Raw genomic sequence first — 27,312 nt, forward strand, 5'->3', positions numbered from 1 at the left:
TTGCAGAAGCATCATTTCCAACTGAAGCTCTTGCTCAAGTCCAAATGATTACGTGTCAACAATAGAACATATCACCCTAATAGCTACCATACCCTTCGATTCTACCTGCCTTTCGATTCTACCTACCGACATCCATCTGTGAGAAATATACCCTTCAGAAATAGTGGAAGAAACTGAATTCAAGAGAAAGACAGACCTTCGAATTCAACTTTGACAATGGGTTCGCCCCGGTCACCTTTCACGGAAACTTCTCCATCTTCAATCCCTATACCGGGACCAGGAGGCTGGATGGATAGCACGGGATTGAACGCTGTCGCTGGACCTAGTTCAGAAGGCGCTTTACCTAGTAGATCTAGAGGTAATACGTGAGTCCAAAACATGTTTCTCCAATGTCCTGTATAGGTTCATATGGTCAAGCGACATATTCGTGCACACACTGAAGATGAAGGTTTTCTAACATCTAATGCTTGTAGACCATCACCTCCTAAATCGCCTTCCTCCGCTCCACCTACTCCTTCTGTGATCGCTTCAACGCATCCATCCCAATTCATACATACCCATCATCCAAGACGTGGGTCCTTGACTCCTCTTGGTCTCAATCTCATCTCTCCCGTTGCTCCTCACGTCGCTCGAGATGCTGGTCAGATGTCCGCATCGCGTAGCGTAGGATTCCATCAGCCTTGGACAAACAGCGACAACAACACTGCACTGCCTAATGGTGGGGTTTCGCTCGGTCATCGACGTGGATCCGCTGCGAGCACAACATCAACCCTCACTCAATCTAGACCTTTACCATCTCATCAATCAAATCATTCATTTTATCCGCCCGATTGGAACCCCGGTCGTCGACGATCGTCCCTCAATCCCGCTCTTCCTTCTCTAGCTGCCCCTTCACCTACCCGAACACATGCCAGTGGAAAATCTTCCAGACCAGTGAGCAGTGATGGAAGCGGCAGTGGCGGTAGTGGCATGCCTTCTTCGCGCTCTCGTGCTCGAGTGTCGGGGGCAGAACAAGTCGCTCCCGATTCTTCAGCAGCGGCTCCTATATCTGGTGTGCCTCCCGAGGTATATGCACGGAGAGGAAGTTTACCCCACCCTGGCTATGGTGGTTGGGCAGGACCAGCACATCGTACTTGGAATCCAGTCTTGCCACCTCCAAGAGGTAGCGTGGGCGACAGCATCGCGGACGAAGCACAATTGCCTGATGAAGGTTTTAAATTTGGGTCAGTCAATGCCAATAGTGGTACATCCGCTGCATCCGCCGCTCTTCGAGCTGTTGAGGCATCACCCACAGGTACAAGAAGACCGTCAATCAGGAAGAGGGACGACATGGATGTCTTTGAGATAGCGGAAGAAGCAGAGGCGGACAGACAACGTCGCGCCTTTTTAGCGGCGACCTATGGTGAAGATGGGAAGAGAGCAAGAGAAAGGTTGAGTATCGGAGGTCAAAGTGGTCAAGGTCCTCCGGGAACACCGGCAAGCGCTCTTAGACGACAAAGCTTGCTACTGTGGGAAAGAATGGGTATCAGTAAATCACCCGGAAGCGGAGATGAAGTTGGTCCCAGTTCTGCTCCCCCCCTTCCGTCAGCCTTATCCCACATATCGCCCACGGGAGCATTCTCGGAAGGTGACTTTGCCCAGCGACGTGGTAGTCTACCTATAGCGATTCCTGGTGGAGGTTTTCGTAGAAGCTCATCGCGTCGCTCGACTAGAGGAATGAAGAAAGGATCACCTTCGAGGACTGTCCATCCTGACATTGAAACGTCCCCAGCAGAGGAAGAAACCAGCGATGAATCGATGGACGAAGACGAAGACGAGTATGATGGAGAGAGGCATGGACAACAAGTGAGTTGATGTTTAAGTGAAGCCGCCACTAACATTCGCTTTAGAACCTTTCTGCACCTCTCAGACCTTTGCCGCCTCTACTACCGTTGTCGGACCCCGGACCCCGCTTACTCCCGTCTACACTGGCGTTACATAGAGCAAACCATTTGCTGCAATCACGTAATTTACAGTCCGATCCATTACCTCACCCACTGCCTCCGTCTCTACATCCACCAGCACCCGTGGACGTCACAGAGTTTGACATAGATTTTATTCTCGCTGGATCTCAAACTCAGCTGGGTGGTCAGGGAAAACAAAAAAATGCGCACATTGACATTCTAAACAGTGCCAATTCTTCTCTTCAGCCTCAAACACCTACACTCAGACTTGGCGGTGACGAAGAGGACACATTCGCTAAATTCGTCGGAGCCTTCGATGATGAATATGGCGATAGAAGAGGAGAGTGGACCTTCCGTGCCTGCGCACTCAACAACACTGTGCCACTGTCTCCCCGTGATCCGCTCGACGTGTCGATGGGACCCGGTCCTAAGGCTGAGTGGGAATCAAGCGGTGCAGGCAAATACGAACTGTTCTCCAATGGCGAAGTCAGATCAGCTGTGACTGGCCGATCATGGCGGGTGTACAAGCTCGGTTCAAGAGAATACGAACTGGAAGAAGTGAAAAATGCGTACAATTCCAGTAAGACTGTATTGACTCACACAGGTCCCCATTTTGGGGGGGAGCGGTATACTTTAGCCGGTAAAATTGTGCACAGAGATCAAGGTGGCGTCAAATTGCCTCATTTCAATACGAGTAATTGGCTCCAACCTCAACACCAAGAACATCAGAGCTCATCAGGATCGGCAAGATCGGCTTCAACCGTACACACTTCCGATTCACATTCCGACAATTCTCAGTTGGAACGTAAAGAAAGGTTGAACAGTCAGGCGTCGACAGTGACGATGACTCCTGCTTTATCACATGGCATGCCATTGAGTGCCGCCATGGCGGCACTGGCAGGAAACAAAAAGAAGCAGTCAATCGCTGAGGAAGAACATCATCGAACGTCATTCTCGGGTAAAGAAGATAAACCCAAGGGTAAAGGACTGATGAGGATTAAAAGTAAAGAAGCCGAGACTGAAGGCAAGAAAGATAAATCTCTTGGTGGAGTGTTCAAGAGAGCTTTGAAAAGTTCGGGATTGGGTGGATCTTCATCATCTGATGAGAAGAAAGCTCAACGTGAAGAGAGGGAAAGGGAACGAGCTCAAGCTCACTCATGGTCCGGAGCATCGAACGTTACACATACCAACTGGTTCAGTGGAAGCTCCAGAGGCTCGGACGGTCTACCATATAAAGCTCAAGCTCACGTCCAGCCGTCTGATCGTGAAAGAGCAATGATCAGGTCACATCAATCGGCTTCAAGTCATCACAGTGCAACCAGCTCAAGTGATAGTGGTGGACCATGGTCATCGGGTGAACAACCTAAAAAAGCCGCCTCTTCAACTACCAGTGGAGAAGACATCATCATGGCCGAACCCACTGTCACTGCGCCTAAGTGTAGGGAAGGAAAGGCCTGGAATGGTGTACCAGATGAAGCTGTCGCAATGATCATTCCATTGGATGAGATACCTCTGGCTAGACCTTCCCTACCGACTCGACAACCTAGCACCCATCCGTTCTTCCTCGAAGGCTCAAAACAAGTCTTGTTGGTCTGGTATGTACCATTCAACGCAGAACCGGATGACACAGAAAATAGACCTTCAACGGCTTCTTCAAAGACATCCATATCGGATCTCCCACCGCAACCTTTCTTAACATCAGGTACAGCTACTCCAGGATCATTACCGAAACTTCAGAAACTTTTGCGACGCAGAGCGAGTAAAGACAACGGGGTCATAAAGAGAGAGACTATCTCACAGAGTCTTGGAAATATCCATTCTCCAATCAAACCACAAGCGATCGGACGTCAATCGACGCAACAATCAGTCTCTGGTTCATTTTTACCGCCATTACCTTTCAGATCTTTCCGTGTAGTAGCAAAAGTTGTTGATGTTCAAGAACTGAAATCGGAAAGTGAATCCGTCTTTGACAGTGGAATGGATTCAGAATCAACGAACGCGTCGTCTGATGCACGGGATCTCAAGGTGACACATTCGACCAATTCACCCGTACCAGAAGGTAACACCAGTAATCAAGATGAAGATGAAATATCACCTTTCAACGATTACAAGAAAACCGTTCAAGTTTCCAAAACAGGCAAATCAATGCCAACTGTAATCGCAGTGTGTCATTCAAGATCACAAGGTGTCGAATTCGTCTTGGAAGGTTTAGATAGATTAGGTTTATGTAAAGGTGAATCCGCTTGGGGTCCAACAGGTTATGAAGAATGGCGAGGTACAGGTTTATCTGAGAAAGGTAGAGAATTTTTGGATATCCTCTGGGCAGGCTGTACAGGTGTCATGGGTCTATCAGCTTTATAGACAGAACCTTCCATTCGGGATGAAAAAGCTTCGTGTCCATTTTTGACTTGTATATTACGAGTCTATTGTTGTAATTTTATCTTTTCTCTTTTTCCACGGTCATATAAACAATTTCTTCTTCTTTTATTCGTACTATCATTACAACTATTGCTCTCAGCGTACAATACCCCCAACTTCTCTTGTAATTCCAGTATGATTATCCATTGTTCCTCATAAAGTTCAGAGGAAAAAGCGAAACGATTTCTCATGCATAGATACATATTCCACCACTTTTCATTTTCACAGCAACGCACTGACGCCCAACGAGATGGAAAATCAAAGTATGCAGCAAGACTGGCTTGAATATACATTGCGATGTAATACTACCTCAGTTTACGTTTTGTCAGTGGAGTAACGTATATATACATGTATGAACTATGACATGAGGAATACGATACAAATTAGGTCTAATCATCCTCTCGCAGGTTTGTTTTAATCATTCCTTCAAGGAGCGAGTTTTGATATATCTGCGGATTTAGGTCTACCTTCTAATATCATTTCAGCCAAGACTTTTCCTGTACCTGGACCTTGAGTTATACCCCAACAAGAGAGGCTAAAGTGTGAGATTAAGAGTTAGCGAAAGGCTTTCGCGTCTCATTGTTACACGTAATAGCAAATAGCTGATGTGTGATGTGTACAGAGTCGTAAAGAACATACCCAGATCCAATGAAAACACCTTGTACACCTCGTACTTTACCTATCAACGGTCTGCCTCTATCTGCAATAGGTAGATAACAAGCTTGTTCGGCAACTATTTCGACTCCTTTCTCAGTCGAAAATACATCCGACAAAGCTTTGGCTTGTTTGTGTAATTTCGAGATTGCGTTTGGTGAAGGTGATACTTCCGCTGCTGTCGCAGGTAATGGTTCATCGTCACCTGCTCCGCAACTGATATGAAGTCAGCGATTTGATCGATTTACTCAGATTTACAATGAATCGAGGGAGGACTACACAGGTGGATACTTACATGTACGTTGTACCTATACAAGCGAAAAAGCATCAAAATCAGCTTTTGAGTTTCTCCGAATGCTGAAAAACTAACCATCCGGTCTAGCGTAAACTTCTGGTTCACCAGCACTTCCATCTTCCATAGTCATACTTGTAAACAGGCAAGTAGCTGATAATCGATCTTTTGTTTTCAAGACTACTGAATGTGCTCTATGACCTTGAACACCTAATTTGCCACCGATTTTATCGCCCAGCAATTTCTCTGCCAATGTACCTGTCCAAGGTCCCGCTGCCAAAACTACAGTGTCAACTTCCATATCACTTTTTGATCCATCTGACTTAACGTATTCGACTGATTGGGGAGAACCATTTTCGTCCAGCTTGAGTGATGTAGCTGTTCCAATTTCGAGTGAAGTGGAAGGTTGTTCTAAGAATTTGGCGGAAAAGAAATTCGTAAACTGTCCAGGATGCACTTGAGCTGTAGTATTGTGACTACCCAAAGATCGAGACGAGTGAACGAGTCCATCTGCGAGCCATGGTAAAGGTGATGATCGTTTAGATTTCCTTGTAGCGTCTGTTTCGATTGACTGATACGTTCATTGTCAGCTCGAAAGTGAACGATTGTTGTAGTAGCACCAGTGATGAATGAAGACCCCACGAATCACAACATCGCCACTCACCAAAGTATCGACAGTTCTATAACCCCATTTCTCACCTCCAAATTCTTTTGCTAATTGGGCATGTAAATCGTAACTCATTGCACTTAGACTCGCAGTTGCACTTCCATGCCAATCTTTAGCCAAGAACCCACCCGAATAGCCAGATGCAGCGGCTGCTATTTTCGTTCCTTCGAGTAAAGTGATCTTGGTGGAAGATGATCTAGCCGCATGAGTCGATAAGAAATAAGCGGTTGATACTCCGCAGATGCCACCTCCAATGATCAAGATGTGTGAAGGTGGTGAAGGTGACATTTTTTCTTGCTTGCTTGTCACTTCTTTCTCTGTATTAATGACGGGTGTCTCTGTCACTCGGTATCTCAAGATGAATTGTTACTCGCACCGATAAAGTCGACGAGGGGAAGAGCTAAAATATTCGGGATAATATGTCTTTTCTAGTGGGTCGTAACCTCGCTTCGACGTCATCATAACCTACCTCCGAGTTACTCCTATTACAACCGTGCCTGAAAACACATCTCCTCGTTGATATCACGCTCACCCATCATATACAACTTACACTCCATTGTCATTTAGCAGAAGCAAAAGCACCATACACTTGTCATTTGGCAATCAGACTCCTCAGTTTTCTCACCACCATGTCGGCTCCTTCAGGTATCAAAGTTCCCCCTTCACTCTCGTCCGCTTTCTCAAATGCTATCAACGACGCAGGGGATATCCGAGCGTTAGTATTTACGATTGAAGGGGGTAAGTACAACTGTTTATTAGTATGCCATCACATACATCAGAGCAGATGATCTCAAACGAGCAGCTATCTCAACTCATCCATTCGGGGCGGGGTGGCTAATGAGATCCACTGTTATGGTGCTTAGAATCTTTCAATCACTTGTCCACCGTTCAGCCCAAATCAACTTACAAGGACGATATCTCACTTTTGAAGGACACATTACCGTCTCCGAAGACTCCAGCGAGTTTCGCCTACAGGCTAGACACGAAGGTTGCTGGAAAGTACGAATGGATGATGATCACTTTCGTTCCTGATGATGCTGGCGTAAGTGATATCTGATTGTTGGCCAGGTATCGAGTGGTTGTCAAGATTTCTGGTAGCCCAATTTGACACCTTGTTCCTCAACGTATGATTAGATGTTGATAAGTATCGAGCTCATTATGGTGTACATGCACAGGTTCGAGCGAAGATGCTTCAAGCTTCATCAAGATCAGGACTCCTCAAAGCACTCGGAGCAAACAATTTCAAACATGATTGGTTTGCTACGTCCATAGTATGTTTTCCCTGATCTCGACACTCCCATATAAGCTGACTCAAAATGCTCTCCTAACAGAAAGACCTTACATCATCAGCTTTGACTGCACACCTGAATCATCTCGCTTCACCTCCACCGCTATCAGCTTCCGAAGCTGCTTTGGCTGAAGTCAGAGAAGCAGAAGCTGCAGAAGCTAAACGTGCGGCATTAGATCCTGAAACAGAAGCCAGACGAAGAAAGGTAGTCGTTGGATTGGGCGGAAAGACGGTTTGGGCAGATGGCGTTGATCAAGCATTGAAAAAAGTTGCAGAAAGAAGTGACGATGGTTGGGCGGTCATACTCGTACGTCTCAACTTGATCAGTCTATCTTGCTACCTTATAAGAATCAATAATCATGACGCAAGATTCGCTGACTCTGTTGTTTTGCGCTATTTCAAATAGGAAATTTCTTCCTCGCAACCTGCGTCGATCGGACTTGTGTTATCAGAATCGACTACACCATCACAATTAGCGGCTAAGATTCCACCCAAATCGCCTTCATACGTTTTTTACTCTTATCCAACCCCTCCATCTGCGGTCCCTGCCTTGAAATCAGCTACCAAATTGGCCGAGCAAAGAAACACTTTCCAAGCTACTCAAGGTGGTGTCCGAGTCGTCCCTGTCTCAGCAGCTCAAGAGGGAGAAGAGGCCAAACCAGAAGGCGACAATGAAGGAGCAACGAAGTCAGATGTAACTTCTCCGATAGAGGAAGAGAAAGGTGGTAAAGGAAGAGTATTCTTCATTTATTGTTGTCCATCATCCAGTCCTGTTAAATTCAGGATGATCTACTCTACTAGTGTCAGGAGTATCCAACAAGATGCCATTGACAAAGCTGGCGTCGAGATTGTCGGTAAAGTGAGTTCGTCCCAGAGATTTGCCTAGGCGGAAAAGGACCGCAAACTGATTGATGTTGTCGTTGTCAAATACTTAGCTCGAAACATCTGATCCAAATGATTTGACTGAGTCGCATTTGAAATCATCCTTACCCCCAACCAAACCTACCCACTCGACCTCTTTACCTACTCATTCAGCCAGCAACACAGGCACATCAACACCTTTTGGAAACAACACTTCATCTTCAGCAGCTCCATTTGGTGCTCCCATTGGAGGTGCCTTTGGTAGACCAAGACCTGTAAATTTACCCGTCAAATCTGCTACGCAAATTCCTTTACCTGCAAGTGGAGCTGCAACCCCTTCAAACGAGGAAGATGGCGATGGCAAAGATGGTATCAGAAAAGCTTTTGACGCGTTTGGTCCAAGAGTCAACTCACCCGGTGGAGGCGGAGGAGGTTTCGCTAGACCCAGACCTGCGGGAAGGAGATAAAGAAAGATGTAACGACGCATTTTTAGGGCGATAGTCGGAGTGAGGAATGCAAAGAATGAAAAGATGGTTGTAGATACTGTTTCTGATTAATGGACGAGATATCTATAAGAACTATTGCTTTTGGTATATCAGCATTAAGATGAAGATGAAAATGTAAAGTGCACTGGAAAGTCAGAACGAAGACGCAGTTGGGCTTTAGTCGCGACTGCCTAAAGTGCTCTTCTTCGCATGATCACGAACACGATCATGGTCATGCATGTACTTGGAATCCTATATTTTGGAGACGGTGGTACCACAGAATCTGACGGTGAATCGTCGGCCAACAATAAACAAAGTAGTATGTAGCTATGTGGTGCATGTCAAATGGGAAATCTATAGCGAGCTTTGCATTGAAATGTCTACAGCAAGCCTGCCACATTTCGAAATGATCTGTATGATCTCTAACCACCCAACTTCTTTCTCTCCCCCCAAGCTTCATCGACTTTGTTCAATTCACCTTGAATCAATTTTACACCTTCTTTTCTTTTCAATCTAGCGTCATTCCAACCTGATTGTATATGGATCCCATCTAAATCTAACAACCCTTTCAAGAGCAATTCACTTAATCTAGCATGTTCTTTTTGTAGTATGTCGAAAGATGGAATATGTGCAGGTCTATTAGTTGATTTAGGTGAAGTCTGTGAGATGAAAGTTGCAATACTTGGTATCAAAGGATTGATTATCGAATTGACTAAAGATGATATCCACTCGACTAGAACTGATTCATTATCAGTCTCAGGTTGTTTGTTTTTCTTTTTGATGACACCCGCTCCCGCACCAGCGGTTGATGTGTTTGAAGGAGTACTTGATGAACCAGGAGGAGCAGAAGGTATGTCACCGCCTTTGCCTACTAGGACAAGTGTTGATCCATCATCAATACCGTATGAAGAGATTGTAAGTGAAGAGTCTTTCAATACAGCTCCTTTGTATATGAGTTTCAGTTGATCAAGCGGTAATGAAGTTTGGGCTGATAGCGTGGCAAGCAAGGTGGAAAGCGGAGTGAGGGAAGGTGAAGGGATTGGGATATTGAATCTGTGAGGAGAAATGAGTCAGTCCTGGACAGACAACAGACTTGCATGATAATGTGTCCCGAACGCAAAGGTGAGCAGACTTTGATCATAAGTAGGCAAAGTCTCTCTGCCTGACTGAACTCCGTCAGTCCTTCAGGCTCCTCCTCCAGTCTCCCTCGTACCTTCCCTTTCTCGCTCGCTCGCCTTCTTGCTCTCCCCGCCCCGCCTCCGTCGGATTCCCCCCTCCTCCCCTCATCGTGTCTCTCCTCTACATACCTCGTCACCCGTATTTGTCCTTCCCTCTTCTCCCTCCCCCCTCCCTCTTCCCTCTTCTCCCTCCCGGCTTCCCCTCTTCATCCCTCCACCCTTTCCTCTTCCCGCTGCTATGGACCACATCTCTCGTCCCGACTTCCTCTTCTCCCTCCGGACCATATATAACGCAAACTAGCCAAAAGATGTGTCTGAAGCCAAAAGCAAATGAGCTCACCTCTCTCGACCCCATTTCACCTGCACAACGATCTTCCCTTGGTCCCGCTCCACCTGAGCTCTTCTAAACGGGTTGAAAAACGACACTTTGAGTGATTTACCCAGTAGAAAGGGTAGCACTGAAGATTTCGAATACGGAATCAGTAATTAGTAACTTGCTTAAAAGAGTTCGACTGATATTTTTTTCAAGATTCTATGCGATAGTGGTCTGGAAATGCAGATGTTGAATCGTTCACTCACGGAAAGTATCTACTAGTGACGACAGTTTGACCTTTCCTTCTTCCTGTACAGAACACTGGAGTGAAGCTGCCCGGTGCAGATTAGCCTGTGAGATGTGTGACTGCCAAAGACCAAGGATGATGGATGAAAAGAGAGAAAGGAAACGGAAACGCTTCAAGGTCGTCCCCGTTGAGCTCGATTGAAGCCACGTGCGTCACCAAATTCGAGTGTGGCACTTGCTTCTTCATCGTTCCTGCGCGTCCTTTTCTTCCCGTCCTCGACTTAACCTCGTATGAATCAATGCATGCATCAGATCAATCAGTGCAAGCTGTAGTAGTAGAGCGAGGTATACATGCTCCATATAATATGTACGATTCAAAAATAGACCACAATACACCTAACAATCATTATAAGGTAAAAACGAACGGGCCATGGGAGCATCTCCGACAAGAATTGAAATATCGATAATTGGAAAAACTATAGATCCTCCTCTTCTCATTAGTTCCTCCAGCAGCTGGACCTGCACACTTAGGCTGTAGTGGCGGTAGCCATGGTGTTTCGGTGCTCGTGTTCACCGAGTTTCTCGTGAGTGGATACGGGCAATTTTCCGTCTTGGGTAAGTCCCATTTCGGCCGCATAGGTGGAATGAGGTTGCCATCCAGCAGATTTTCGAGGAGATCCACATTCTTCCATCATCCTGTCGACCTGCTCAAGGGTCAATCCTTTCGTCTCTGTTGATAAACAGTGGCGTTAGCAATGATACCAGAAGAAAGACGAGTGATATAGGATCAGATATGACCGAAAACGGACGAAAAAGGATCAAAATGGGGCAAGATCGGGTGAAAAGAGTAAACTCACCCCAAACGAGGAAATACGCGTAAATAAAGCAAATCACACATGTGGAGCCCCAGACGAAGAAAACTTTTGAACCCAAGTTACCGGCATCGGTACCGACCATGTAAGGGGTGATGACGGAGATGATACAGTTCCAGAACCAGTTGGAAGCGGTGGAAAGACCGACACCTCGAGCTCGAATAGGGATGGGGAAGATTTCACCGATGACAACCCAAGCACCTGGACCCCAGGTTTGAGCGAAGAAGCAGATGTAGATACAGATGAACGAGATTTGAGCTTTGACGACTGTTGGATCGTTTGGCTTGGCGACACCGATGATACCAACGATAAATTCACAGATGAACATACCGAGGGCACCATAGATGAGTAATGGTCGTCGACCGAATCGCTCGATAGTCCAGAAAGAGATGGGAGTGGAACATACGTTGACTAAAGTGGTGATGAGGGAGATCAAGAAAGGGTTGGAGATGGTACCAAGATCGCTGAAGAAAGTGGTACCGAAGTAGAAAATGAAATTGACACCGGTCCATTGTTGCATCATTTGAAGGGTGATACCAAGAATAGTTCGTCGAAGGTTAGATTGAGGGTTGGAGAAGCTACCACTGAAACAAGCGGCCCAAGATCCAATGTAAGATTGGTTGGGAATGAGCTCGGTCTCGTATTCGTGGTTGGCAATGATTTCGGCGACTTCCTCTTGAATGTAAGTGGAATCTTGAGGTTGACCTCGGACTCTAGCAAGAGCTCGCGTAGCTTGTTCGATTTTACCATGTTTGACATACCATCGAGGGGACTCGGGAAGCAGGAATAAACCGATACCAAGAATAAGAGCCCAGGCGAATTGGATGGCGATTGGGATTCGGTAAGATGCGGTGGTCATCAAGTCTTGAGTAGCGTAACATACACAAGAAGCAAGGAGTAAACCGATGGTGATACAGAATTGGTATCCTGATACAATGGCACCTCTGACCTTTCGAGGAGCGATTTCAGACATGTACAAGATGATGATGGCGGTTATGAACCCGACACCAAAACCGGAGACAACTCGACCAGCAACCAACAAGCCAAGACCGGTGGAAGCGGTTTGGAGGATACAGCCGACGATAAATATAGCACATCCTGAGATGATGGTAATTCGTCGACCAAAGTAGTCGGCGAGATCACCAGCAATGATGGCTCCGAAGAAAGTACCGGCGGACAAGATGGAAACGATGAGGGATTTTCGGGATGAGGGTAATGTGAAGGCATCCTTTTCAGCTTGTGTGGCGTTGGGGCCAGGGATGGGAAGGCCAGTCATCATGTTGATGAAGAAGTCCATACCCAATACACCGTTCATGTAACCGGAGTCGTAACTGATCGATTAGCCATCTTAGGTTAGCACGCTCGATTTGTGAAGAATAGACACAAGGTTTGAGATTCACATACCCGAAGAAAATACCACCGAAAGATGCGAAGACACAAAGCAAGTAAGCTTTCAAGGTGACTGGCGCCTCAACCCGGTCGGGGTTGGTGGCCGCAGCTAAGACAGCGCCGCCGGGCATATTGATTGAGGATGAAGGTTTGTTGGATTAAAAGAGGCTGTCAAGAGAAAAAAGTTAGCTTGTTGACACGAAGCAGTTCACTTTGGTCGTGTGGCGAAAGAATGACCGATACTCACGCTTGTCGAGGGAAGGTGTTGTCGATAACACACTCGTAATAATGATTAAAATGGCGTTGTTATTTGTATGGGGAACAAAGGAAAGAAGGGGGGGTCAGTGTGAATATGACTAGCTTATATAGGTATCGACGAGCTTCAAATTGTTGGGATCGATTTGTTTTTTTTTTTCCTCTCAGTCTGGAACCCCCTTGCAATTTGTTTGGTTTAATGATCATGCGACTTGGTCGGGTAAAGTTTTGTTTATTTTCTCTCACTCCAGACTGCATACAGTCGATACTGTGCCTTGTCTTAGGTAAAGAAAAGTGATATGACACTGCTGATGCAACCTGGGGGATTTTTCAACTGTACGTAAAAGCTTTTGTCTTAGCCTGGTGCCGTATGAGAGACCCTTGGGGCAACCACATGCGGGGTCTGAGACAGGGAGAGAATCAATCGAGAACGATGTGGGATCCCGTAATACCCCTTGCATGGGAAAGCCCTTTCTATTCTCGGTAAGAACAATGGCCAGCGTGAAGAGTTTGCTGCGATTATAGGACGACATCCGGGTTAAACGGTCATCATTCATACCCGGTCTTGTCTCGCTAGCACCCAAACACAATCCTCTTCCAAATCCTACTAGGAAGAGGGAAATCTCCATGTGACACCTATATCAATTTCGTTTTCTGACAAATGAAAAAATCTTTTTTTGGCTCCTTCACCCATGTTTACAAAACCCGCAAAGTCTTTTACAGCAGATGCCGCATGTGATGATATTCCAAAGCCGTTCTCGTTTAGCTCCGCAGTAAGTTTCCGCTTTCATTTCCCGCCCATTGTGCATATGCTCTTTAGGTAATTCTAACGCTGTAGAGCCCTTAAATAGCGGTAACAGCGCATAACCGATACCAAGAAGCGAAAGCCACACGCAATTTTGCCCCGGATATTACGGAAGATCGATACGATTCTCATATGTACTCGAGTAGAACAATCGAAAAGTTCAGCGGGACGAGGAGTCATCATTGTCATTGCCCCACTCTCAGACCAATACTCTGCTTCAGATGTTGGCATGTACAGCTTCATTCATGTGGAGGAGAATCGGTGATGAAGAAACTGTCTGTCTTGGCTTGTTGCTGTGCCGCTTATACCAAGATCCAAGAACACCTAAGAATTTGCTCACTCTGGGCGAATGAACACAGACAATTCGCCTGACGTTCTTGAGAGAACTATCCCTAATTCTCTATTGCCGCGCCCAAAACATCCTAGTTTGTTCCAAGAGTTGCGGCCAGCAGCTAGAGCGGCGTATGTACACTAAAAGGGTAGAATCATGCCCCTTGTGTACAGTAGGTTCCGGCCGGGGCACATTATCATCCCCGAAAACAAGAGAACTTCTTTTTTCAGGTGTACTCGCAAGCGAAGTGGTCTACATAACCTTTCCGCAATGCTGTATGATAGACGATCGAACGTAATCAAGGTAGATCTTAGGAACATCGCCGGGTTCTATAGATCTACCAATTTTTTGGTTCCCGCTGGAATTTAATCAATGCTCAATGACTTGTGACTGAAAATCGCAACAATGATTCGTAAGCCTGCCGTCAGCCAAAATACCACATCTTGTTGACATGATCGCATCTCATACATGCAAATTCATCTATTTCTACAAGGCACTTTTTTCGGCCATTGATTCTTTCAAGAAACTTTCCTGCCTGATTGATATATCACTTTTGAATAGATCTTTGCGATCGAGGAAAAACACTTTGACTAATAAGTATATAGAAAGGGATAATTCGGAAACGGAAGAAAAAGAATGTCCTATTATGCTCAAGAAACTATAACGAGAGACCTAAGCTTTGACTTGAGGCCATTTAGCAGCTTCAGCAGCTAATCGGATAGCCCATGTAAGTCTAACAACACCAGTCAGTCGTTTCTTCTCGATACCGCCGAAGAGCTGTTACTTACTCATAAGTCTTGGTGGCATCCTCAAATGAGGAGAGGATGTGAGGATCGGGACCACCTTCGATGCAGTCAATGAAAGATGAAACTTCGGAGAAGAAGGGATCATCGTCGGTGAAAACGTGTCTTTCTTCGTGGTCATCTAAACAATTAAACATTAGCGCCAGCCTAAATGCTACAAATGTTTTCAGATGACTGCTCACCCCCAGGTCGTCGAACGAAAAGAGTCGGGTTTTGGTATGGATCGACAAGTCTCATGAGGTAACCTAGACATTACCACGAGTCAGCTGGACACTCGTGAAGTCAAAACCGGATTGCATGTAAACTCACCATCTGCCCAGACCTCCAACTCGCATGCGTAGGCAGTTCCTTGCAAAGCAACGGCGTGTTGGAAAGATCCGACAGCACCGTTACTGTACTTCCAAGTAGCCGAAGTGAGACGGGGAATACGAAGATCTTCATCGATCTTACTCTCGTCAATGGGGATCTTAGAGAGTTGTCCTGGTTTCTCGTACCATTCAACGGATCGGGCCCTGAATAATCAAGGATATTTAGAGGATGATTCAAATATTCATTTACAGCTTCGATTGCACTCACACGACACTGTTGATGTCTACATCACCACCAAAGTATCTAGACAAGTCGCAAAAGTGAGTACCTTGTTCAATAACAGGTCCCATGTCAATTGCTTTGTTCCACCATGCAGGCTTGGCAATCGCTTCATAAGCGCAAGACTATGGAAAGATCTGCGTCAGCCAAATGTCGCGAGATCTTCGAATACCTCATACTCACATAACGAGCGTTGGTGGCGATGACGGTAAGATCATTGTCGTGGATGATTTGCTTCATCTTCTGGACACATCGGAGGTATCGAAGCATATAACCGACAGATACGATGTTGCCGTTATCTATGAGCTTTTGGGTAACCTCTTTGGCAGCTTCGACGGTACCAGTACCAACGGGCTGATTTCATACCATCAGCTTATGCGTGGTAAGATAATCAAGTATAAAACTAACCTTCTCGATGAAGTAAGCGGTTTTAGGGAAAAGCTTAAGCAGATTTATTTCAAGATCAGTGCCTTTGGTAGTACCACCTCTGTAAGCTGGAGGACAACCGACGACGATAGCACTAGCAGAATATCAATTGTCAGTCTAGTCAATTTGCCTCCCCCTTCATCGATCGAGAAAAAGACACATACTGGGGACTGGATGTCTTGGTTTCTTTCAGATGATTGTGGTAATCTTCGATAGTCTTGAAAACCTTGGTGTCTTTGTATGCAGATTCAACGAAAGACTGTCTCTTTCCCTCCAATACTTTGTCTGCACGAGCGGTCGACGGATCGATAAGAGCCGTAACCTTGAGTCGAGGACCCAGCTTGTGTTCGAATCGGAAAGAATGGCTATTGAAGAGATAACACACGTGCTCGAGGTCAGTGGAGGAACGAAAAGGACCGTTACAGGTCTTGTACTCACTTCCAAGGACCTTCATCAGATCCGAACATTATGTTCTGTGAATTGAGACAAAGCCATTGGATCAGCTTTTGCTTATAATCATCGTGCCAAAAAGAATGGATGTATTCAACTTACACCTGCACCGATCATCACAACGTTGAAATCGGCACCGGGTTCAGGAGCGGGATGACTGAACATTGCACCAGGCGCCGTAGCGGTAGTTGCAATATTCCGATACGATGCGTTGTTATCACGGAATCGTGAAAGGTTATGACGAGGGAGAGCGGGAGATGAAGTAGAGATGCACCGCGTGCATTGGACCGGTCGTTGGGGACGAGGATGGACCGGATTGTGAGAGGAAGTAGAAGCGAAATGGCGAGAGGATCCGCCGAATCGTATAAGAGGGGGGAGTATAGGCATTGCCACAGTTCGGAGGTTGGGATGCATGTCGAACGGTCGAGTCGTATGGCGGGTAATATGTGAAAAGGAAGTTTGAGCCGGATTGAGCGGAGACGATTTTCGAGAAGAGGTAAGGATGATATTGTCGTTTATATGTGTGTTCGTCGAACAAAGGTGATATCGTTGTGAAGAAACAACCAAATTATTTGTCCGACGATGATAGCGCCGGGTTTATTGGCGGTAGTGAAGGAGGTGCAGATGAGGGGCCAAACGGCGAAAAGGATGAGGAGAAAGGAGTTGTGCGGGGTAAAAGGTAGAGTGAAGCGTTTGAAAGATTGGTTCGTACGTGAGGTACAAAGGAGGAAAGCAGAAAGGCAAATCAAAGGAATATATTCAATTGAAGTAGTCCAGGGGCAATATTCGTTTATGAGGAACGAGGGGGGAATGAAGAAATTGAGTTGATATTCAAATCCAATCGTTTTAAGGGGACAAAATAGAGTTGTTGAAAGGTCGATCAAGAGATGGGATCAACACGACAAAGCAATGTTATTTCGGAGTGATATAGGTCGTTCCGTTCGGATATGAAGGAACACCAGAAGCGAGGTTAGTTTTGAAGTTTGGATCGGCCGGACCAGATGGAAGGCAAGAAGGATGGTTTTAGCGAAGTTGTGTGATTCGAAGTTGTGTTGTCGGGGTTGAGTTATTTGAATTTGAGAAGGACCAAAATGTGATTGTGATTGTGAAAGAAAAAAGATGAAAAGTGGGGGGATTTCGGTTGATATAATGTGATTATATAGTAAACGGAAGGGAGGCAAGAATCACAAAAAAATGGATATGAAGGTGTAGTTGAAGAGAGTATGACGTTGGAGAGAGTCGTAGGGAATGTTGGGGATGGCGAATGTGAAACGTGTTTGATTGTTATTTACGATGTTTCGTCACAGGTTCGGATGATAAAAAAGTTGTCCATGTTCGATCAATGATATCATTAGAATCAATTAAAGAGAGATCATCCCGGCGGTAATAGCGCATATAAGGGCAAGGGGGGAGCAGAGGGAAAAGGAGAGGAAAAGAGAGAAAAGGAGAGTCGAGGCCCCACAAGAGATCAGTGCGATAAAGACAGTGTTGAACCAATCAAGGGTAATAAGGAAGGGATGAACCAGAAGGGAAAGGATACAATGGTGATTCAATGTGAGAAAAGGGGTTGGAGGGCGGAGGGGAAGAGGTTAGTGCGTTAAGGAATGGATAGAGGAAAAGAAAAAAGAGGGTGGTGAGAACGGAGGGATAGAAACATGGGGTCGGTCAGGTGATAGGACAGTGTTGAGCGTAGAGTATATTTAGTGTTTTAGTGTTTGAAAAGATAGTATAGATTGGGGATACACACGTCAGCTCAAAATCTTGCTTTTATGGGGCAGGTCGGGTACAAAGTAGGAGAGATAACGATGACGTTCAAGTGTTCCTGCAAATGAAGAGGAACTCACGTATCCATTCGTATCGATCTGTCAACGTTGATACCACTGTGAGGTGCTTCTTCCACTCCACCGTCGCCTACAGCTCTTGATGATTCCAGTTGGAGAGGTCTGGTTGTGGTTAGGTTTCTTACGCCATAGCTGGATTTAGCAAGGGTGGGCAAGGCGATAGGACGAGAGGAGAAGGTGGAGAGAGGTCTAGAGAGAGGTAAACGGGGGAGAGCATGAGCTCGAAGGAGAGAAGTTCGGAAAGACATTCCTGCGAGACTAAGTTGCATCAAAAGGGTTCAGTACCAAGACATGGAGTACGAAATCTGAGTGTAACCAAGAGATATGATGTGAATGTCAAGTAAAACAAATTATTGAATTATGACTCACCTATGTGTATTATACTATCGATCCGAATTGGCAGAATGAACGTGTCAAGATGATCCAAAGTAATCGCGTTGCAAGAAAAGTGTTGAAGAATAACAAATAAAGATGGTTAACGTAAGGATATCAGCTTGTATTTCCCATTTTCAAAAGTTTTCCACCATCAAATATTGCAGGTTTGACACCCCTTTTCGTTCGTCCATCAAAATCAAATCATCAAGGATCATTGAAATCGTGATATCTGTGAGGAATCCCCCACTCTTTGACGGAAAAAGGGAAGAGGAGGAAAGGAGGGTGGAAGGTGGTCAAAGCGCATTGCAACTTACAAATTAAAAATGATATGATCTTCGTGATACCCTTGTATATTCCTGTCAATTTCAATGCGATATAGAGCCTTGTTGTTTTTGAGTATTTATGATTCGTGTTTGTCTTTTTGGTTTCGTTCGTAAATCACTGGTATAAAAATGGAATGAACAGAAATGATCTAGACTGTTGAGAAATGTTTCGTTTTTGTTCGTATGAAGTTTGCTCCAACTTGCTCCAACCCAACGTTGAGAAAACGTTCTGGATGTCAAAACTTAATTTCCCACTTTCTCAGCTCCAGGCGCGTCACCACCCAGCACTAGACCCTGAGATCTCCACTTTTTATTCATTTTGTGGGAGATTAATCGGGAACACTGCTTTCCGAGACTATGACGTGGCATTGATTCACTGGTAGATACCTAAACTATAATGCAGAGGTACGCATATCACAAACTTAATGTCTCCTATGCATTGATGTTGGTGATGGTGTATATGGTAATGGGGAAGTCTTTTGTCTTTGAACAATCGTATACAGGCAAGCATAGATGTGGAGAACCAACAAAATGGCATAGGACACCTTATTATCAGCTGCTTTGGGGTAAATGAGGATACTGACTATCCCGGCGGTAGTGAGAGTGTCCCACAAAACACGTGGAGTGATGACGCAGAATTCGCTTAGAGTGATTGACATCTCCGGACGTCTCCCGAGGATATTGACAATCAAACTTATCGGCCGAAAGATGATTTACGGTGAGCTGTGAAGTGGATGTTCTCCCTATGTTCCGTCTGTATATATCGCTGGTCTGCGAGAGAAGAACAAAGAAGACGGATAGATGATGCGAAGTTGGCTCATACCGTATGATCTTCGAACAGAGATACATCTCGAACTCCTCCCCCATTCTTATAGTATATACGTAAGTAAGTATAAAAACAGCGACGAAACACTTCCACATTCACAGATGAGTGAAGAGTCAGAGCAGTAGCTCCAAAAGAAGTCGATCGTACAGGGCATGAAAAGATATGCAAGAAGAGAGAGAGATTGGAAACTTACTGTATCACTCACCTAGCCAGTTAGACAGCCATTTGGAAATCATTTTTGGCCCCATAATGTATCGGTTCAGCAGAGCTGAACAAATTTTCACATAAATTGTCGTTATTTGCGTTTGTTTTTGAGGGAAAAAAGTCATGGTGAATTAAGTGATGAGGAATATGAAATGTGATGGGATATATACGTGATACTTATGTGAAGTACCGTAGGATCAAAAGCTTTGTCAAGAAAGTGGAGGGATTGGTTTTGGTTGAAGATGGGATAGAACAAGTGGAACTAGATATCATACTCCATGCAGGTTATCCACCGCTGGATAACTTCAGTATCTATATTCTAGATTGCTGGTTGATATGAAAGTCGAGAGTAGAAATCGCGATGGAGCGTAGTCGTCAGTCCTTCAAAAAGGATTGCTGGGTTTCGAAAAGTGATATTGAAGATTAGAATAAGAAAGGTCATGTCGACGTTTTGGGCTAACTTGATTGAATCCGCTTACTCGCTCTACAGTTGAAGAGTTAGCTTTGATCAGTGCAGGACTTGTTCTCTCAGAGTGCACCTACAATCTCAGTCTTTGACCTCTTGCTCTCAGTGTCTACAAATGAGTCATCAGACTCCTGGTGTCTTTTTGCAGACAGTGATCCCGTACTAGTCGTACCACTGACAGTCACATCGTTGCTGGTAGGATAATCGGTTGTAGGGTTAACTTCACTCTCTTCCAGATAGCTTGGGTCGGCTTTCAAGGTACCTTCTTCTTCTGAAGAATTGTATTCATCGTCTCCTCCCTCTGTGTCTACAGCTGAAAATTCAAGAGGTTGTTCAGGTTCGGGATATTCAGTTTCAAGTGGTGTAGCAGGGACTGTATCTGGGATATCATCCTTGCCGTACTCGTAGTTTGTATCTTTGAAAGCTGAACTATCGTATGGTTCTATTCACGATAAATCAGTGGAATCAGCAAATATCATCACGAGCGGAATGGTAGCAGCATTACTTACTGCCTTCTGCGTATCCCTCATCTTCGTAGACTCTCTCATTTCCAGGAACAATTCCGACTGCAGCACCACCTTCAACAGGTCCGGGTAACTCATCAACGCTATAGTCCTCATTCACTCTTCTCTCGAATTCAGAGAACGGTTCGTCTTCTTCGCGGATAGCATCAAATTGATGTTTCTCGAAAACATTCTCCGCTATAGCTTTTGCACCATCAATCTCTGAGGGGGTGAGGCTGACATCTGCGTCCGTTACAGCAGGAGTGGACAACCCAGTTGGATTTTCAGGTGATATACCTGAAGAGCTGTTTTCGACCTTTAGAGCAATTTCATCTTCAGGAGCTTCATCTTCCAAGAGCTCTGCATCTTCCTCGTACTCAGCTTCCAATGTGGATGGAGGAATATCATCTCCCAGGTGTTCACCTGCTGGTGGATCTAATGATCCATCTCGCTCCTTCAAGGCGATCTCATCTAAAGGGACTGTGTCGTTCAGTTCCGATTCATCACCATATACTTCCGACCCTCTGACAACATCGAGATGACTTGGAGGTTCCGATATATAAGGAGTAGGAAGAGCGGATGCGTCCGTTGGCTGAGCGGCTCTCGTCTCGCCCAAGCCCTCATGTCGAAGTTGATCGAGCGTATCCACTTTCGAATCATTGACTTGCCTTTCCGCAGCTTTCAACGTACCGATCTGCTCTCGGGATAGTTTGATGGGATAAGGCGTATCAGCTCCAGTCATTGCGTCGGTCGATTTAGTGTCTTCACTTGGCTGATGGGAGTCTGCGTCAACTGTATCGGCTGTGATCAGATAATATGATTAATAAACGAACCAAGAGTTTCATCAAGTTCTCTTTATGACCGCATTTATAACTCACTACCATCATTCCAGTCGCCACCCTGTTCATTTTCTCCCTCGGCTTCCCTTTCTTCTTCCTCATACCCTTCTTGCTCCGCGTCATCTTCGTCATCCTCACCATTGTGTTCTGCGATGAAAGGATATGTGTCAACAGATCACCTCACAACGACTTGAAGAAACAACCTACCATTTACCCCTTTCTCCTCTTCCTCTTCCTTTGGAAGCTCATGATTATAATCATCGTCATCTTTCTGCTGTTCACGGGATGTGAATTTGAAATGTCTCTTGCCTGAAGGTCCCTCGTAATGCAAAGCGTCAGTAGCTACGAGAAGGCAGTCAGCTCTCTTGCGAACTACAAGACTAAGATGCATTGACATACGTTTCTCTATAACAGCAGCCCAATTAGGATGGGCTCGTTGTAGATCCCGAGTATTCATCTCGTCGTCATCGGAAGCTGCATATTGAGCTTTTACTAAGTCACATGGGGGGTCAGCTACATCCCTGTCTTGCTGTAAGATGCAGGTACTAACCATCACGATCTTCTCTCCTTCTTTTCCTATCTCCATTCTGTTCCACCATTCTCTCGTCAACTTCCCCTTCGTCTGCGCTGTATTCTCCTGCTTTCGATCTAGCTTCCTCTTCATCAATGTATTCGTCTTCGTCATACTCCTCCACATACTCATCTTCATCTTTGTCGTCAATTGCCGGTTCACCAGCCCGAGGTGATTGTAAGACTTTGTTCTCATCCTGTGGCACTTCATTCTCCTTTTCTTGGATCTCGACACTTTCGCTTCTCTCTTTGGCAGCTTCTAATTCAACCTGAATAGCGTTAAATCGAGTGATAAATCTCGACTCTTCCCATGACAAGTAAAGTTGAACAGGTTCGGGTAGACCACACCCATGATGAAGTAGGATAAGTTCAAGGAATGTTATTGACTGTAAATTGATGTCATCCTATACATAATCATCATCGGTAAGTTTCCATATCTGGCCTCCTCAAGCAAGAGATACTCACCTCATTCATGTTCAAGTCCATTTGTTTCTCAGAAATGACCAAAGCGCCGTTTTTAGCCAGACCCTCCTTGACACATTCAGCCCTTATAGCGCTCCAAACATCTGACAAGCTAGCTTCTGCCAATTCAGCTTGACGCGCACTTAGCCATACGGATAAGGTATCGGGGTCAGAATCATAGGGTGAAAAGAGGTATCTAGCTTGATCTCCCGGTAAGTGAATGATGATTGGCGGTAATGAGTTAGCATCAATTGTATATTCCTCTTCATCCTCTTCCTCAACGATCTCGCTATCATCGTAATATTCCTCTTCGCCTACTTTCCCAGGTGTAGGTTCCCGAGATTTCCCTCTTGTTGATGATTCGCCCACCTGGAGAGTGGATGACTGTGGTACTGGTACGGATGGTATTGATTGAACAGGCATTTCTTCGTTTGTCCTTGATTCTGCTTGGGGAGTAGATTGTATAACGTTCAAAGCTTCCTCAGTTGTTGCCACCAGCTCTGGTGTGTGTTCAGAAGAAACTGACTTGCTTTCTTTCTCTGGCTGTGAGACGCTTGAAGTTGCATTGAAAGGAGGTGTATTTGTGATACTTGCGTCATTACCTTCCTCTGTCTTTTCGTTGATTGTTGATGATTCAGGTATAGCAGGTTGCATTTCAGTCTCAGGAGCAGGTGGACTTTCAAGTGGTCTTGGTAAGACTGTACGTGATGTCGCTGATGCAGTTTCAGGGAACGGAGATACGATAGGAGAAGAATCAGTTGATGTTGATGTGAACGGTACAGGAGGAGCTTCAATTATTGGTGCAGGTTCAATTTCGACCGGTTCTGGTTGTTCATCTTCTACATTGACTGGATCATTAGTCGATTCAAGTCCTTCTTCTTCCATTGCTACCTCATATTCTTCATCATCTTGTAATTCATCTCCATCCATAACTTCGTCTCCATCTGAGTCAATTACTACACCATCACCTTCTCCTACAGGATAATCCTCATCCATCTTTTCATCATCAGTGATTCTATCACCGTCTACTTCCATGCTGATCTTCCTTTTCCTACAATTCAATATGTATAATCTGATTCCTATGTTTCAACGAGTTCTAATTCTTCAGATTTGATAGTATCAAAGTATCATATTATGTTCTTCGAGAAATGATCATCATGAAAGAATCAAAATTCAAATACACGAATTAAGTAATGGAAGAGTGCGGCGGATGACTTGAGGTCTTTCAATTTCACATGATATGAGTGGCAAGTGGCGCAAAACGGCACCAGTCGCCCCGGTTCTAGAATTCCGTTACTCTTCCTTTTCAATATATTGACAAGAAGTAAGTACTCAAACAAAATGACAGCGCTACTACTGTGGCAGGTGCATATGAGCCAGTGTCATGCATGCTACCAACGGGAAGGAATATGTCAGGGATATCGAGCACTATTTGATCCTTTATCTTGCCCTCCCCTCATTTGGGTGTAAAGGAGACTCGATATACTTTCTGGGAAATGGCACAGCAGAGGGAATCATTAGATCGAGACATACCGCTGAGTTCCATCCTATCGAATCACGAGAAACAGATTAGTATAGAAGTCTGGCGATATGATGTCCAATGAAGGAACGACAACCACGCTCCTACCCGAGCTTTTTCGACTCGTAGCTATACATTTAGCTCAAACAAACTCGATGGAAACACTTTCTTCACTCTCGAGAACGTCCAAGTCAATGAACCATCTATTATTTCCGGTACTTTATCATCATTTGACACTGGCAGATGACAATGTAGAAAAGGTATTCCGGGGTGTATCACCTTTTGACCTGGAAGAACAGAGGAAAAATCCACTGGAGAATTTTAAAGACAGCGCGACAAGTGTCAGAAGCCAATGGAGCTTGTGGCCTGACATTCCCGTCAGCTCTGATCAGACTACTGATAAAGCAGAGCATAGAAAAGGTGAGTGTATGTCATTTGACCTCAGTATCGCGAAAATCTGCAGTATATGTGCAGGAACGCGAACTGCAGTAATACAGATGAACCCCTTTGAAGAGAGAAGGCACGCTGATCGTCCTCTACTACATCACTCATTGTTCACAGTACATCTTACTACGACCGCCGTTACCAGGAATCGCAAATTGAACCTACTGAGTCACGTCCGAGCAATCACTTTCAACACTTTACCCTCATGGCATATATGTAATTCTCTCTTATCGCTTAAGGATGGAGAACTAGACCAATCTAACCCTCATTACATATTCCCAAATGCAAAGCAGCTACTTTTAACTTCAAATTTCACTTACGAATTATCAGATTGGTTGAACCGTAATTGGATTTCACCAAGACGTGACAACATACCTCGACATCCAATGATCGATTTTCTACTTATATCCATACCAGAACCTGGAGACGTGATCATTGAGTATCCCACATACACATCGCAGATGAAGAAGGCTTTCTTACAAACGAGGTATGGGTCTAAAGAAGTGGTGAGAAGATGTGGAGCTGAGCAATCAAGATCAATCAGGATGAGAGGTGAATGGGAATTGTTTATTGATCAAGGCATTCATTCATCGCTAATGCCATTACTCTGGCATTGGCGTTTGAAGACTCTCGTTTTCAAGAATGTGCGGAGAAGCTTCTTACCAAATGTAAGATGTTCAAACGTAAGAGTAGAATTTGCGCCTAACGAGGTCAAGCATGACAAGGATGTCACAGAGGAGCGGGATATAGAAAGAAGGGTGGAGCAAATATTGACGTTTATCGAACCTGATAATGAGGCATACAAGGCTGCTGCTGAAGACGTGAAGAGCTGGGAATTTGTGTCTCCCAAAATAAAGCAACAAGGACTGGTCGAACAGATGATCAGAGATGAGCTAGACAAGGTCAAGAACAGCAGGGTACTCTTTGTGAATGCGGTCGAGTAAAATGTGTACCGCACGAAAAAATGATCTTCCTATGAGATGCGGTAAATCAAACATGTATTATCTTGCATTATCGAAAAAGTCATAAAAAGTCGGAGAAATCTGCCGTCATCTCGAGCGACGTTCTGTCGTGTCACTCCACTACTCCTATATCCCACCGTGCCGAGTTACTGCCCGCTGACCCTCCTCATGGCTAATCTTACACCACTTAGATCTATGTAACGGGATAATCAGCCATTGCCTCAAAATACTTGAAGACCTATCGAACTACGGGTAACGAGGAACTTACGTATTGACTCAACCATCTGAAACCTTCACCGTAACCTTGTCGCATAACGACGGAACACATGAATACTTCGATAGGTCGGATGTCTCGAAGAGGTACTTTGCCCTACAGTGATCATTCGTCTATTAGCATGGAGGAAGAGCAACACAAGGGGATATGTGTTGATTGTAATTCACCTTTCCGGTAGTTTGGTAAAGACCAAGTTGCATCCTCAAGTCTTCCTCAGATACAGCACCCATAGCGTCGATCTTGTTTCCCAAAATGAGGAAAGGGACTTGAGCAAGTGATTCGATGGATACTGAGCAAGAACCGACGGTTAGCATGGGATTCGCCTGACCTGTGTTTGCTGAATTTGTAAAAATGCCGTTTTATCCAACTCGTACGATGTACGGGTTGACACTACGTTTGGCAATTCTTGCTTTATTGTACTATAGAAGAAGGTCTCGCACTCACACAAAGAGTCCAACTCGGCCTTACTCTCCGCAAATCTCTCGGTGTCTGCACTGTCTACTAAGAACACAATTCCGTCTACTTCAGGGAAATAATCTCTCCATAATCTTCTAGCTTGCATATGTCCACCCAAATCGTAGGTTGTGAATTTAACGTTTCCGATAGCAAGTTCTTCAGAAGCTATGATAGAAGGAAGTCGGTTAGCTTACAGTGCTTGAATTGGGAGGAGAAAAAAATACAAACTTGGATGAAGGGTGGGTTGAAGAGTGGCCAGTCGGTCGTTCTTGAGCATATGTAAGAGAGTCTAGACAAAGGAGAGATATTGAGTTGCGTTCGGTAAGGCGGAAATTGTTCGATAACTCACTGTCTTTCCCGCATTATCGAGACCAAGGAACAAGAGCTTCGCACCTGATAACGTGAAGAGTACATCAGCCACCCACACGTTCTGCCTCACGCTTCGAATTGAATGAGTCCGGAAGATGCGACATACTCTTGTTCATAAGACCTGAGTAAGACAACATGTTAGTTAAAGCATTGCAGGCAGGAAAAAGCTGACTTACCCAATGAGGATAGTACATCCCAGAACCAGTTCTAACAGGACTTTAGGTCAGCTCTGCTTGTTTATCATCATCACCTTGCTCGAGACTGACATCCCCTTTGTGCTCATCGATGTCATATCTCCGGCTATCACCTTCCGCATATCGCATTGTCCGACTTCACGCGTCAATGGTAACTCACAAGGATGAACATGCTGAATGGACAAAGCTGTAGGTTTCGGTTTGAAAGGGTTTTGAATCGACTCTATCGACTTTTGATCAGTAGCTTCGAGCTCCTGTATGATTTGATTGGTGGGTTCTCAGTGAGGATGATTGAAGTATCGTGGTATCTTTTGTTATCACGGTTCGAGGTGAAATATCTGTAACTTATCGTTATTCCAAGCATCGTCATCTCTGCTCTCACCGTACGGAGTTATTCTGCTCGTATAAGAGCCAAATCCCG

General features: G+C 45.1%; 10 protein-coding genes across 10 annotated transcripts; 3 read left to right on the forward strand and 7 right to left on the reverse strand.

Annotated features, from left to right (window-relative positions):
• Positions 1 to 216: 216 nt before the first annotated feature.
• On the forward strand, positions 217 to 4,304 carry IL334_004195 (uncharacterized protein; the record flags this gene model as incomplete). The annotated part of the gene is made up of 3 exons (XM_062935918.1): positions 217 to 365; positions 474 to 1,845; positions 1,890 to 4,304. 3 exons carry the CDS (start codon positions 217 to 219, stop codon positions 4,302 to 4,304), a joined length of 3,936 nt encoding a protein of 1,311 aa, XP_062791969.1.
• Positions 4,305 to 4,787: 483 nt separating this feature from the next.
• IL334_004196 (uncharacterized protein) lies at positions 4,788 to 6,262 on the reverse strand (the record flags this gene model as incomplete). Its single annotated transcript, XM_062935919.1, has 5 exons — positions 4,788 to 4,896; positions 5,001 to 5,231; positions 5,311 to 5,323; positions 5,386 to 5,878; positions 5,972 to 6,262. The coding sequence occupies 5 exons, from the start codon at positions 6,260 to 6,262 to the stop codon at positions 4,788 to 4,790; spliced, it is 1,137 nt and encodes a 378-aa protein (XP_062791970.1).
• Positions 6,263 to 6,603: 341 nt separating this feature from the next.
• IL334_004197 (uncharacterized protein) lies at positions 6,604 to 8,590 on the forward strand (the record flags this gene model as incomplete). Its single annotated transcript, XM_062935920.1, has 6 exons — positions 6,604 to 6,712; positions 6,838 to 7,016; positions 7,150 to 7,245; positions 7,306 to 7,569; positions 7,669 to 8,121; positions 8,198 to 8,590. The coding sequence occupies 6 exons, from the start codon at positions 6,604 to 6,606 to the stop codon at positions 8,588 to 8,590; spliced, it is 1,494 nt and encodes a 497-aa protein (XP_062791971.1).
• Positions 8,591 to 9,030: 440 nt separating this feature from the next.
• On the reverse strand, positions 9,031 to 10,843 carry IL334_004198 (uncharacterized protein; the record flags this gene model as incomplete). Its single annotated transcript, XM_062935921.1, has 4 exons — positions 9,031 to 9,661; positions 10,127 to 10,244; positions 10,366 to 10,431; positions 10,771 to 10,843. 4 exons carry the CDS (start codon positions 10,841 to 10,843, stop codon positions 9,031 to 9,033), a joined length of 888 nt encoding a protein of 295 aa, XP_062791972.1.
• A 29-nt stretch (positions 10,844 to 10,872) lies between these two features.
• IL334_004199 (uncharacterized protein) lies at positions 10,873 to 12,737 on the reverse strand (the record flags this gene model as incomplete). The annotated part of the gene is made up of 3 exons (XM_062935922.1): positions 10,873 to 11,075; positions 11,203 to 12,548; positions 12,622 to 12,737. The coding sequence occupies 3 exons, from the start codon at positions 12,735 to 12,737 to the stop codon at positions 10,873 to 10,875; spliced, it is 1,665 nt and encodes a 554-aa protein (XP_062791973.1).
• A 1,932-nt stretch (positions 12,738 to 14,669) lies between these two features.
• On the reverse strand, positions 14,670 to 16,678 carry IL334_004200 (uncharacterized protein; the record flags this gene model as incomplete). Its single annotated transcript, XM_062935923.1, has 10 exons — positions 14,670 to 14,730; positions 14,786 to 14,921; positions 14,983 to 15,045; positions 15,110 to 15,312; positions 15,377 to 15,513; positions 15,572 to 15,742; positions 15,797 to 15,908; positions 15,979 to 16,179; positions 16,253 to 16,287; positions 16,367 to 16,678. 10 exons carry the CDS (start codon positions 16,676 to 16,678, stop codon positions 14,670 to 14,672), a joined length of 1,431 nt encoding a protein of 476 aa, XP_062791974.1.
• Positions 16,679 to 18,104: 1,426 nt separating this feature from the next.
• IL334_004201 (uncharacterized protein) lies at positions 18,105 to 18,353 on the reverse strand (the record flags this gene model as incomplete). The annotated part of the gene is made up of 1 exon (XM_062935924.1): positions 18,105 to 18,353. One exon carries the CDS (start codon positions 18,351 to 18,353, stop codon positions 18,105 to 18,107), a length of 249 nt encoding a protein of 82 aa, XP_062791975.1.
• A 1,955-nt stretch (positions 18,354 to 20,308) lies between these two features.
• On the reverse strand, positions 20,309 to 23,708 carry IL334_004202 (uncharacterized protein; the record flags this gene model as incomplete). The annotated part of the gene is made up of 8 exons (XM_062935925.1): positions 20,309 to 20,317; positions 20,377 to 20,741; positions 20,809 to 21,603; positions 21,681 to 21,788; positions 21,849 to 21,983; positions 22,041 to 22,133; positions 22,192 to 22,615; positions 22,677 to 23,708. 8 exons carry the CDS (start codon positions 23,706 to 23,708, stop codon positions 20,309 to 20,311), a joined length of 2,961 nt encoding a protein of 986 aa, XP_062791976.1.
• Positions 23,709 to 24,263: 555 nt separating this feature from the next.
• On the forward strand, positions 24,264 to 25,580 carry IL334_004203 (uncharacterized protein; the record flags this gene model as incomplete). Its single annotated transcript, XM_062935926.1, has 1 exon — positions 24,264 to 25,580. One exon carries the CDS (start codon positions 24,264 to 24,266, stop codon positions 25,578 to 25,580), a length of 1,317 nt encoding a protein of 438 aa, XP_062791977.1.
• A 256-nt stretch (positions 25,581 to 25,836) lies between these two features.
• Positions 25,837 to 27,063, reverse strand: IL334_004204 (small COPII coat GTPase; the record flags this gene model as incomplete). Its single annotated transcript, XM_062935927.1, has 8 exons — positions 25,837 to 25,968; positions 26,040 to 26,161; positions 26,317 to 26,493; positions 26,557 to 26,617; positions 26,678 to 26,721; positions 26,804 to 26,818; positions 26,874 to 26,904; positions 27,052 to 27,063. 8 exons carry the CDS (start codon positions 27,061 to 27,063, stop codon positions 25,837 to 25,839), a joined length of 594 nt encoding a protein of 197 aa, XP_062791978.1.
• Positions 27,064 to 27,312: the final 249 nt, after the last annotated feature.

This window comes from Kwoniella shivajii, chromosome 5, assembly GCF_035658355.1.
Source record: "Kwoniella shivajii chromosome 5, complete sequence".
Lineage (NCBI taxonomy): Eukaryota > Fungi > Basidiomycota > Tremellomycetes > Tremellales > Cryptococcaceae > Kwoniella > Kwoniella shivajii.